Below are 13,228 nucleotides of genomic sequence, written 5' to 3'. Positions count from 1 at the left end.
ACAAAGTTTGATGATTCTAAGCCAATTAGTACCCGAAATATTTAATTAAAACCATAAATTTTCAAAAGTAGGTCACGGTGACCTACTTTTTAGTCGACCTACTCTGAAGACCCAAGATGCATCAACTGACAAAGTTTGATGATTCTAAGCCAATTAGTACCCAAAATATTTAATTAAAGCCATAAATTTTCAAAAGTAGGTCACTGTGACCTACTTTTTAGTTGACCTACTCCGAAGACCCATGAGGCATCAACTGACAAAGTTTGATGATTCTAAGCCAATTAGTACCCGGAATATTTAATTAAAGCCATAAATTTTCAAAAGTAGGTCACGGTGACCTACTTTTTAGTCGACCTACTCTGAAGACCCAAGAGGCATCAACTGACAAAGTTTGATGATTCTAAGCCAATTAGTACCCGAAATATTTAATTAACGCCATAAATTTTCAAAAGTAGGTCACTGTGACCTACTTTTTAGTCAACCTACTCCGAAGACCCAAGAGGCATCAACTGACAAAGTTTGATGATTCTAAGCCAATTAGTACCTGAAATATTTAATTATAGTCATATAAATTGAAAAGTAGGTCATGGTGACCTACTTTTCAGTTGACCTTTTTTGAGGACCCAAGATGCATCAACTTACAAAGTTTTATGATCATAGGACTTAAAATGTCCAAATTATGCCTCTAAAACGCTTTGAAATCGAATGCCTGCAAAGTTCAAAAAGTAGGTCACTGTGACCTACTTTTTAATGAATATGTTTTATGGCCCCAAGATGCATCATCTTACAAGATTTAATGATTCTAAGCCTCCCCATATTCGAATTAATGACCTTAATTGTTTTAAAAAAGATTAGCCATAAAATTCAAAAAAAAGGTCAAGGTGACCTACTTTTTAGTTGACGTACTTTGAGGACCCAAGATGCATCAACTGACAAAGTTTGATGATCATAGGCCTTAAATTGTTCAAAATATGCCTCTAAATCATTTTGAAAAAGAATGGCCGCAAAATTTAAAATGTAGGTCACCATGACCTACTTTTGAGTCAAAATGATATGAGGTCCTTAGATGCACCAACTGACAAGATTTGATGGTCCTAGTCCTTATAGTAAGCAAAATATCAACATTTTAATAAAATGTAATTTTTGGTCAACTTTGAAGTGACCTTGAGACCACGCCCTTTGCCCCAGGGTAAATCCCCGTGCAAATTTTAATCTACAACATATCCTCATCCTTTTGTGTAAGTTTGGTGATAATCTGTCCAGTGGTTCTTGAGAAGAAGATTTTTTAGCAACCAGTACTTTTGTTTCTATTTTCCTAATTATCTCCCCTTGTTAAAGGGTCACAACCCCAGTTTTAGTATAAAAGGGAGCCCTTGGGCCAAGGATACCCTGTGACAAATTTGACAATAATTGGCCAAGGGGTTCTTGAGTTATGACCCATATTCTAAAAAGTTTACGCACACCGCACAAATGGCCATAGCATTAGCTCTTTGAGCCTTTGGCTCAGAAGAGCTAATAAATAAATAAAAAAAATAAATAAATAAAAAAAAACATATTTTTATGCATACCTTGTTTTTAGAATTCAATAAAATCATAACTCATTTTGTATTTTACCAAAATAAAGTATGAACATCATTTAAATCCACATTTCAAAGAATGTAAACATCATTCAGAATTGACCTTAACTTCAAAACAAACTTCATTTGCAGACAGAGGTGTTAATTAACCTCAATTTGACAGAAACAGATAATGCTTTGGATTTTCTTCAAGAGGAAAGTTAATTAATCCCATGGGACTAGTTGCAGCTTTCATAGTTTACAATAGGAACATTCTCAGCAGTTTTCTCTCTTTGCCCTGGCATTCATTCTAATGTAAAGTTAAGGAATCTACCCCACCACCCAAGCTCCAAAGTGGATGACATAGAGAACCAAACTTAGCACCAAAATATGTCTTACTGCCTCTTCAACCAACATACCAAATTTGAACTTAATTGGTCAATTACAAAAAAAAGTTATTAGAAAAAAACAGAAAATTTGTGGACGGAAGAATGTCAGACGGACAGAAAGACAGACAGAGTGATTACTATAGGGCACCCGCAAATCCTTGCGGGGCCCTAATTACACTATCTGTAAAATTTCCCAGCAGTTTCTTAATAACTTATATGAGGTCTTTAATGACTTGACAGAGCTTATTAGGATGCATATTGGAAACTTGACCAACTTGACAGACTGCTTTGGGGTACACCTGTATTAGAGGGGGGTCAATTGACTTGTAAGACCTTTTTGCTTATGTATTTGGGGATTGATTAATTTGATGTACCTTTCTTGGGTACTTGTATGGGGCTGTGATTGATTTGACATGTTCCTGCAGTTCCTTTCTCAGTTCACTCTCATCTCTTGCTTTGTAATGCTCAGTTCTTATTACAAATGCTTTCACGACCTGTGGAAAAATAGAAATGAATGATTTTTGAAATTAACTTTATCAAACAAGAGACCTAAGAGCCTATTTGGTTACTTGAGTATAATACAACCCTCTAAAGGATCCAGTAAACAGCAATTTTAATTTATACTTATAAAATAAAACAAGAGGCCCAAGGGCTTTAATGGTCACCTGAGTATAATACAACAATTTAGAGGATCCATAGAGTATAACATGAACTCAAAGGTGAAGCTTTGTTGCCCAAAAGCAAGAAAAATAGAGTGATCAGGATAAAAAAAAATAATTAGTCTAGCATTCATTAACAGTTCATAAATTAGGTTCTAATCTGTTCCCCATTTAACACTATCACCATACAGTAAATTAACAAACTATCACTGCTTCTGTACTATCTTAATTCCTTGTTGAAATCTCTTACATTGGCCTCTCTTGATCTTTGATGGACATTTAATAAGACAAGTTATTTTTGTCTCATTTTTATTTATCTATTACTTACAAGTCTACCTGATCATTAAAACTATGAAAGTACTTTTTGTATTACAGTGGCGGATTCAGGGGGGTTCGGGAAACCCCCCCCCGCCCGATCAAAAAAATTTTTTTTTACAAGTGTCATTTTAACAATACATTGCATAAATGCGACTCTATCCAAGCCCATTGTTTTACACAAAGAGGTGAAATAAACAGTCACCATGCGAAATCCCTTTCCGCTTGAGCGCACACATTATACAGGTAATCAACAGTACTGTACATGCAGAGATCATGATAGTCCGTGCAGCTAGTGATGAAGCCAACGTCATACACTAACAACCAAAACTGCACATAGTTATTACGGTTTTGTTTTGGCTAAAGAAATATTGTTTCGAGAATTTTCTTCTTTCTTCGATAATTGAATGTTACTTTATTGAACTACGTGAATAAACTGTGATTATTATTTAATAGAAACAAGAGGCCCAAGGGCCTTAACGGTCACCTGAGTATAATACAACAATTTAGAGAATCCATAGAGTATAAAATGAACTGAAAAGTGAAGCTTTGTTGCCCAAAAGCAAGAAAAATAGGGTGATCAGGTTCAACAAAATAATTAATCTAGTGTTCATTAACAGTTCATAAATTAGGTTCTAATCTGTTCCCCATTTATCACTATCACCATACAGTATATTAACAAACTATCAATGCTTCTGTACTATTTTAATTCCTTGTTGAAATCTCTTACATTGGACTCTCTTGGTCTTTGATGAACATTGAATAAGACAAGTTATTTTTGTCTCATTTTTATTTATCTATTACTTACAAGTCTACCTGATCATTAAAACTATGAAAGTACTTTTTGTATTATACAATAAAAAATCTTGCAAAATTCTCTTATTCTATTAACCTTTCAAGTACATTATTTACAGTGACTAATTATCAAAAGTAAATGGCAAAGGGGAATAACTCCCCTCAGTAGAATACAAATTAATAGAGCCCTGGCCAGGACCAGAACACTTGACAAAATGGCCCAGATGTTCAAAAATATTTATCAAAACTTTTACTCTTTTTGCCTCTGATATGTCGAGGTGCAGAGAAGATTTTCAAAGAAATAATGCAGTTTTTACTACAGATTCACTACATTATCAATAGAGCCCCCCAGCCCCCCCCCCCCCCCCCCCCACCTCCCATCCCCACCGAGAAACACCAGAGTCTCTCACCCTGGGACCAGAAGTTTATTCATCATACATGTAAGTAATCACTTTGTTTATCTGATTAACACTAAGGAGCAGACAGGATTATTTAACAGAATTAATGCATTTTCACTACATTATCAAGAGCCCCACCCTTACACCAGCACATCTGACCCAGGGGTCATGCAATTCACTACTCTGGAAGAAGTAATCATGCTCATTATAACTATACACTTAGCTTCTTTGCTTTTTAACCAGAAGCAGAAAAGAATATTTTCAGAGAAATTTTGCTTTTTCACTATATAATCAATAGAGCCCCCCCCCCCCTTTTCACCAGAACCCTTGACCCTGGGGCCATGAAATTCACAATTTTGGAAGGGGCATACTTGCGTATCATAACAATGTACTAATAGTTTGTTTAAATAATACCCAGGCGCAGAGAAGAAGATTTTTAAAGAAATAATTCACCTTCACTATAGGATATATATGGCCCCGCCCTAGCACCAGAACCCCTGATCCAGGGTCCATGAAATTCACAATTTTGGAAGAGGCATCCTTGCTTATCATAACTATGTATTTAATTTGTTTAAATAATACCCAGGAGTAGAGAAGATTTTTAAAGCATTAATGCATTTTCACTATATGATTTATATAGCCCAGCCCTAGCACCAGAACTCTTGACCCTGGGGCCATGAATTTCACAATTTTGGTAGAGTCACCCTTGCTTATCATAACTATGTATTCAATTTGTTTCAATAATACCCAGGAGTAGAGAAGAAGATTTTCAAAGAAATAATGCACTTTCACTATATGATTTATATAGCCCCGCCCTAACACCAGAACCCCTGCCCCTGGGGCTATGAATTTCACAATTTTGGTAGAGTCACTCTTGCTTATCATAACTATGTATTCAATTTGTTTCAATAATACCCAGGAGTAGAGAAGAAGATTTTCAAAGAAATAATGCACTTTCACTATATGATTTATATAGCCCCGCCCTAACACCAGAACCCCTGACCCTGGGGCCATGAATTTCACAATTTTGGTAGAGTCACTCTTGCTTATCAAAACTATGTATTCAATTTGTTTCAATAATACCCAGGAGTAGAGAAGAAGATTTTCAAAGAAATAATGCACTTTCACTATATGATTTATATAGCCCCGCCCTAGCACCAGAACCCCTGACCCTGGGGCCATGAATTTCACAATTTTGGTAGAGTCACCCTTGCTTATCATAACTATGTATTCAATTTGTTTCAATAATACCCAGGAGTAGAGAAGAAGATTTTCAAAGAAATAATGCACTTTCACTATATGATTTATATAGCCCCGCCCTAACACCAGAACCCCTGACCCTGGGGCCATGAATTTCACAATTTTGGTAAAGTCACTCTTGCTTATCATAACTATGTATTCAATTTTGTTCAATAATACCTAGGGGTAGAGAAGAAGATTTTCAAAGAAATAATGCACTTTCACTATATGATCTATATAGCCCCGCCCTAGCACCAGAACCCCTGACCCTGGGGCCATGAATTTCACAATTTTGGTAGAGGGCTCAATGCTTATTACAATCATGTCAACAGTTTGACTGCTTGATGTCCAGGAGTAAAGAAGAAGATTTTTAAAGATTGCATTAATTTTGGTGGTTTTAGCCCCACCCCTCAGGCCCCAGGGGGGCAGGGACCATGAAATTCACAATTTTTGTCCCCCTTCACCCATAGATGCTATATGCCAAAATTGGCTGAAATTGGTTGAGCGGTTTCAGAGAAAAAGCTGAAAATGTTTAAATGTTAACGCACGACGCACGTCGCACGACGGACGACGACGGACAAAAACGGATAGCAATAGGTCACCTGAGTGACTCAGGTGACCTAAAAAAATCAATTAATACATCAGGGACGTATACTAGTTGAAATACGTTGTGACCTGTCTCCTGGGTATTATTGAAACAAATTGAATACATAGTTATGATAAGCAAGAGTGACTCTACCAAAATTGTGAAATTCATGGCCCCAGGGTCAGGGGTTCTGGTGTTAGGGCGGGGCTATATAAATCATATAGTGAAAGTGCATTATTTCTTTGAAAATCTTCTTCTCTACTCCTGGGTATTATTGAAACAAATTGAATACATAGTTATGATAAGCAAGAGTGACTTTACCAAAATTGTGAAATTCATGGCCCCAGGGTCAGGGGTTCTGGTGCTAGGGCGGGGCTATATAAATCATATAGTGAAAGTGCATTATTTCTTTGAAAATCTTCTTCTCTACTCCTGGGTATTATTGAAACAAATTGAATACATAGTTATGATAAGCAAGAGTGACTCTACCAAAATTGTGAAATTCATAGCCCCAGGGGCAGGGGTTCTGGTGTTAGGGCGGGGCTATATAAATCATATAGTGAAAGTGCATTATTTCTTTGAAAATCTTCTTCTCTACTCCTGGGTATTATTGAAACAAATTGAATACATAGTTATGATAAGCAAGGGTGACTCTACCAAAATTGTGAAATTCATGGCCCCAGGGTCAAGAGTTCTGGTGCTAGGGCTGGGCTATATAAATCATATAGTGAAAATGCATTAATGCTTTAAAAATCTTCTCTACTCCTGGGTATTATTTAAACAAATTAAATACATAGTTATGATAAGCAAGGATGCCTCTTCCAAAATTGTGAATTTCATGGACCCTGGATCAGGGGTTCTGGTGCTAGGGCTGGGCTATATAAATCATATAGTGAAAATGCATTAATGCTTTAAAAATCTTCTCTACTCCTGGGTTTTATTTAAACAAATTAAATACATAGTTATGATAAGCAAGGATGCCTCTTCCAAAATTGTGAATTTCATGGACCCTGGATCAGGGGTTCTGGTGCTAGGGCGGGGCCATATATATCCTATAGTGAAGGTGAATTATTTCTTTAAAAATCTTCTTCTCTGCGCCTGGGTATTATTTAAACAAACTATTAGTACATTGTTATGATACGCAAGTATGCCCCTTCCAAAATTGTGAATTTCATGGCCCCAGGGTCAAGGGTTCTGGTGAAAAGGGGGGGGGGGGCTCTATTGATTATATAGTGAAAAAGCAAAATTTCTCTGAAAATATTCTTTTCTGCTTCTGGTTAAAAAGCAAAGAAGCTAAGTGTATAGTTATGATGAGCATGATTACTTCTTCCAGAGTAGTGAATTGCATGACCCCTGGGTCAGATGTGCTGGTGTAAGGGTGGGGCTCTTGATAATGTAGTGAAAATGCATTAATTCTGTTAAATAATCCTGTCTGCTCCTTAGTGTTAATCAGATAAACAAAGTGATTACTTACATGTATGATGAATAAACTTCTGGTCCCAGGGTGAGAGACTCTGGTGTTTCTCGGTGGGGATGGGAGGTGGGGGGGGGGGGGGGGGCTGGGGGGCTCTATTGATAATGTAGTGAATCTGTAGTAAAAACTGCATTATTTCTTTGAAAATCTTCTCTGCACCTCGGCATATCAGAGGCAAAAAGAGTAAAAGTTTTGATAAATATTTTTGAACATCTGGGCCATTTTGTCAAGTGTTCTGGTCCTGGCCAGGGCTCTATTAATTTGTATTCTACTGAGGGGAGTTATTCCCCTTTGCCATTTACTTTTGATAATTAGTCACTGTAAATAATGTACTTGAAAGGTTAATAGAATAAGAGAATTTTGCAAGATTTTTTATTGTATAATACAAAAAGTACTTTCATAGTTTTAATGATCAGGTAGACTTGTAAGTAATAGATAAATAAAAATGAGACAAAAATAACTTGTCTTATTCAATGTTCATCAAAGACCAAGAGAGTCCAATGTAAGAGATTTCAACAAGGAATTAAAATAGTACAGAAGCATTGATAGTTTGTTAATATACTGTATGGTGATAGTGATAAATGGGGAACAGATTAGAACCTAATTTATGAACTGTTAATGAACACTAGATTAATTATTTTGTTGAACCTGATCACCCTATTTTTCTTGCTTTTGGGCAACAAAGCTTCACTTTTCAGTTCATTTTATACTCTATGGATTCTCTAAATTGTTGTATTATACTCAGGTGACCGTTAAGGCCCTTGGGCCTCTTGTTTAAATTACAGTTGATTGATGTTGAATAAAACCCAACTAACGGTTACAACTTTGTATAATGAATTGTGGTAAAACTAATCCGTATAAATTAGAGGTCCTGTTAAAACAAGAATTGGCAACTTTTTTATTGATTGTTTTTCAAGACTTTTTTTTTCAAACTTAGGGCAGGTAAGTGGGTAAAAAAAAAATAGAATTAAGGAGTGCATTTATGTTAGAAATTATAATTAACCCCCCCCCCCCCCCCCCCCAATGAATAAGCAATAATTCCAATTATTTTCCAAAATAATTTATATTTATTCTTCAATATGAAATATCATTATGTGTTTATATTAAAAATTATATGAACAGTATAGTCAAGTAGTTGAAAAGAGCAATTAGGGTTTCTACACAGAATTCTAATGTTCTAAGTGTTGGAAAATTGCACATCATGCAGTTGTATTTTGGTAGACAAATCTTCACATGCGACAGTGTGTTGGACGTGCATTTTAAAATGAAGAATTGGATATTATATAGCAAATGGCGATATCTCTAATTTTATCAGATTTTACATTTAATTTTTTTCTTTAGAAAAGTCTCATTTTTCAAGTTAACATGGAAGTTAAAAATAATCCCAAAATTTTAATTTTTTGTTCAATTTCTTGAAAATTTTGGTAGGTCGGTCTTGAAAAACAACTAGGAAAAAAGTGGCCAAAAACTAACTAATTCAATCTAAAATGCTGGAAAATGCACCATTTGGAGCCATTTTTAAAGAAAATTTCGAACCCCCACCTATGGGAGGGGGTCACCCCCTCCCATGCCCTCCCCCTTCAGGCCTCAAAACCCCCCCAGGTGGACTTCTGGATCCACCACTGTATTATACAATAAAAATTCTTGCATAATTCTCTTATTATATTAACCTTTCAAGTACATTATTTACATTGATTAATTATCAAAAGTAAATGGCAAAGGGGAATAACTCCTCTCAGTAGAATACAAATTAATAGTGCCCTAGCTAGGACCAGAACACTTGACTAAATGGTCCAGATGTTCAAATATCTGGTAAAAATACCCTTCCTTATTAAAACTTTTACTCTTTTTGCCTCTGATATGCCCAGGTGCAGAGAAGACTTTTAAAGAAATAATGCATTTTTACTACAGATTCACTATATTATCAATAGAGCCCCCCACCCCACCCCCCTCCCCATCGAGAAACACCAGAGCCTCTCACCCTGGGACCAGAAGTTTGCACATCATAAGTACTCACTTTGTTTATCTGCTTAACACTGAGGAGCAGACAGGATTATTTAATAGAATTAATACATTTTCACTATATTATCAAGAGCCCCACCCTTACACCAGCACATCTGACCCAGGGGTCATGCAATTTACTACTCTGGAAGAAGCACTCTTGCTCATCATAACTATACACTAGCTTCTTTGCTTTTTAACCAGAAGCAGAAAAGAATATTTTCAGAGAAATTTTGCTTTTTCACTATATAATCAATAGAGCCCCCCCTTTTTCACCAGAACCCTTGACCCTGGGGCCATGAAATTCACAATTTTAGAAGAGGCATCCTGGCATATCATAACAATGTACTTAGTTTGTTTAAATAATACCCAGTGGCAGAGAAGAAGAGTTTTAAAGAAATAATTCACCTTCCCTATGGGATCTATATGGCCTCGCCCTAGCACCAGAACCCCTGTCCCTGGGGCCATGAATTTCACAATTTTGGAAGAGGCATCTTTGCTTATCATAACAATGTACTTAATTTGTTTAAATAATACCAAGGAGCAGAGAAGAAGATTTTTAAAGCATTAATGCATTTTCACAATATAATAAATAGAGCCCCACCCTAACACCAGAACCCCTGATCCAGGGGCCATGAAATTCACAATTTTGGAAGAGGCATCCTTGCTTATCATAACTATGTATTTAATTTGTTTCAATAATACCCAGGAGTAGAGAAGAAGATTTTCAAAGAAATAATGCACTTTCACTATATGATCTATATAGCCCCACCCTAGCACCAGAACCCCTGACCCTGGGGCTATGAATTTCACAATTTTGGTAGAGTCACCCTTGCTTATCATAACTATGTATTCAATTTGTTTTAATAATACCCAGGAGTAGAGAAGAAGATTTTCAAAGAAATAATGCTCTTTCACTATATGATCTGTATAGCCCTGCCCTAGCACCAGAACCCCTGACCCTGGGGCCATGAATTTCACAATTTTGGTAGAGTCACCCTTGCTTATCATAACTATGTATTCAATTTGTTTCAATAATACCCAGGAGCTGAGAAGAAGATTTTTGAAGAAATAATGCACTTTCACTATATGATCTGTATAGCCCCACCCTAGCACCAGAACCCCTGACCCTGGGGCTATGAATTTCACAATTTTGGTAGAGTCACCCTTGCTTATCATAACTATGTATTCAATTTGTTTCAATAATACCCAGGAGTAGACAAGAAGATTTTCAAAGAAATAATGCACTTTCACTATATGATCTATATAGCCCCGCCCTAGCACCAGAACCCCTGACCCTGGGGCCATGAATTTCACAATTTTGGTAGAGGGCTCAATGCTTATTACAATCATGTCAACAGTTTGACTGCTTGATGTCCAGGAGTAAAAAAGAAGATTTTTAAAGATTGCATTAATTTTGGTGGTTTTAGCCCCACCCCTCAGGCCCAAGGGGGGCAGGGACCATGAAATTCACAATTTTTGTCCCCCTTCACCCACAGATGCTATATGCAAAAATTGGTTGAAATTGGTTGAGCGGTTTCAGAGAAGAAGCTGAAAATGTTTAATGTTAACGCACGACGGACGACGCACGACAATGGACAAAAACGGATAGCAATAGGTCACCTGAGTGACTCAGGTGACCTAACAAAATGATCTGATAGATGAAGGTATGTTGCTAAAAGACAATTGACATGAGACGATCATGGATAAACAAAATCATAAGTCTGGTAATCAGTCACAACTCAGAAAGCAGATTTTTAACATGCTTGCCTGTATGTGCCAGTACTAACTACACTCTTTAATAATCACAACTAACAACACAATAATGTGTAAGAATAAAACTGTGAGAGAAGTTATTCCCCTTTGTTATTACAATGTACTTCATATAGGCAGAGACCATGAAATTCACAAATTTTGTTCCATAGCTGGTCTTTGCCAAAATGGTTATCATTGGTTCAGCGGTTCCAGAGCACGACAAAAACAGTGTATAGGTCACTTGAGTGACTTAGGTGACCCAATTAAATACATGTAGATGGGCCTCTAAAGCAATAAATTACTGTGCATATATTGACAAGGGTTGCCATAAAGTTCGTAGACAAAGGCTGTAATTTTTTTAATAATGACCACACTGCCAAATATGTACAATATTATTTTGATATAGACCATGATTTAGTAAATGTATAAAAATTAAAAGACACACACTATTTTATGAATAGGTGTAAATAGATTGTATACGCAAGCCTTACAGTCCAGTCTGACATTAAGCTAGTTTCATGATAATGTCAACAAGAGGCCCAAGGGCCTTATCGGTCACCTGAGTACAACAATTTAGAGGATCCATAAACTGATAAATGAAGCTTTGTGGCCCAATGGCAAGAAAAATACTATGATTATGATCAACAAAATAATTGGTCTAGTATCTTTCTATCTGTCCCCCATTTACCACTATTACCATGCAGACTTTTAATAAAATGTCTCTATTATTACCTCTCACATTGGCCTCACTTGGCTTTTGAAGAACATTTAAGAAGATAAGTTATTTTTGTTTCATTTTTATTCATCTATTATTTCCAAGTCTACCTGATTATTAAAACTATGAAAGTACTTTTTGTATTATACAATAAAAGTTCTTGCATAATTCTCTTATTCTATTAACCTTTCAAATAATTTTCTACAGTGATTAATTATCAAAAGTGAATGGCAAAGGGGAGTAACTTCACTCAATAGAATACAAATTAATAGATCCCTGGCCAGGACCAGAACGATTGACTAAATGGTCCAGATTTCAAAATTCTGGTAAAAATACCCTTGCTCATTAAAACTTTTACTCTGCTTGCTTCCAATATGCCTAGGAGCAGAGGAGATTTTCGAAGAAATAATGCATTTTAACTATTTAACACAGCCCTACCCTAACACCAGAACCCATGACCTTGGGTCATGAAAATTTACAGATTTGGAAGAGGTACTCTCATCATCATAACTATGCAATTAGTTGAAGATTTTCAAAGAATTCACACATTTTCACTATATAATCAAATAGAGCAAACCCCCCCCCACACACACACACACCCCCCTCCCCCCCCCCCCCCCCTTTTAGAGAAACATCAGAACTCCTGGGACCACAAGTTTGAAAAATTTTGTAAAAGCATTCTTGCTCATCATAACTATACACTTGTTTCTTTGCTTTATAACCAGGAGTATAAAAATATTTTGAAAAAAATTATTAATTTTCACTATATAATCAATAGAGCCCCCCCCCCCCCCCCCTTCATCAGAATCTCTGACCCAGGGGCCATGAAATTCACAATTTGGAAGAGGCAGCCATGCTCATTATAACAATTTACTTAGTTAGCTTATTTCATACCCAGGAGCAGAGAAGAAGATTTTCAAAGATATAATGCATTTTCACTATATAAACAATAGAGCCCCACCCTAACACCAGAACCCCTGACCCAGGGGCCATGAAATTCACAATTTTGGAAGAGGCAGTTATGCTCATTATAACTATGTACTTAGTTAGTTATTTCATACCCAGGAGCAGAGGAGAAGATTTTCAAAGATTTAATGCATTTTCACTATATAATCAATAGAGCCCCGCCCTAACACCAGAACCCCTGACCCAGGGGCCATGAAATTCACAATTTTGAAAGGAGCACCTATGCTCATTATAACTATGTACTAAGTTAATTTAGTTAATTCCCATGAGCAGAGAAGAAAATTTTCAAAGATATAATGCATTTTCACTACAAAATCAATAGAGCCCCGCCCTAACACCAGAACCCCTGACCCAAGGGCCATGAAATTCACAATTTTAGA

At 36.4% G+C, this 13,228-nt stretch overlaps 1 protein-coding gene across 1 annotated transcript in view; it reads right to left on the bottom strand.

Moving 5' to 3' along the window:
• LOC133184422 (acyl-coenzyme A synthetase ACSM3, mitochondrial-like) overlaps positions 1-13,228 on the bottom strand; it is a 46,488-nt gene that overhangs the window by 21,569 nt on the left and 11,691 nt on the right. The window contains exon 15 of the mRNA XM_061319492.1: positions 2,320-2,439. Within this exon, the coding sequence (XP_061175476.1) occupies positions 2,320-2,439 (120 nt within the window). The remainder of the gene's footprint in view (positions 1-2,319; positions 2,440-13,228) is intronic.

Source organism: Saccostrea echinata, unplaced genomic scaffold (genome assembly GCF_033153115.1).
Source record: "Saccostrea echinata isolate AGI-Se365-2 ecotype Australia unplaced genomic scaffold, CSIRO_AGI_Sech_v1 ptg000010l, whole genome shotgun sequence".
In the NCBI taxonomy this organism is placed as follows: domain Eukaryota; kingdom Metazoa; phylum Mollusca; class Bivalvia; order Ostreida; family Ostreidae; genus Saccostrea; species Saccostrea echinata.
This window is presented reverse-complemented; position numbering and strand designations above follow the sequence as displayed.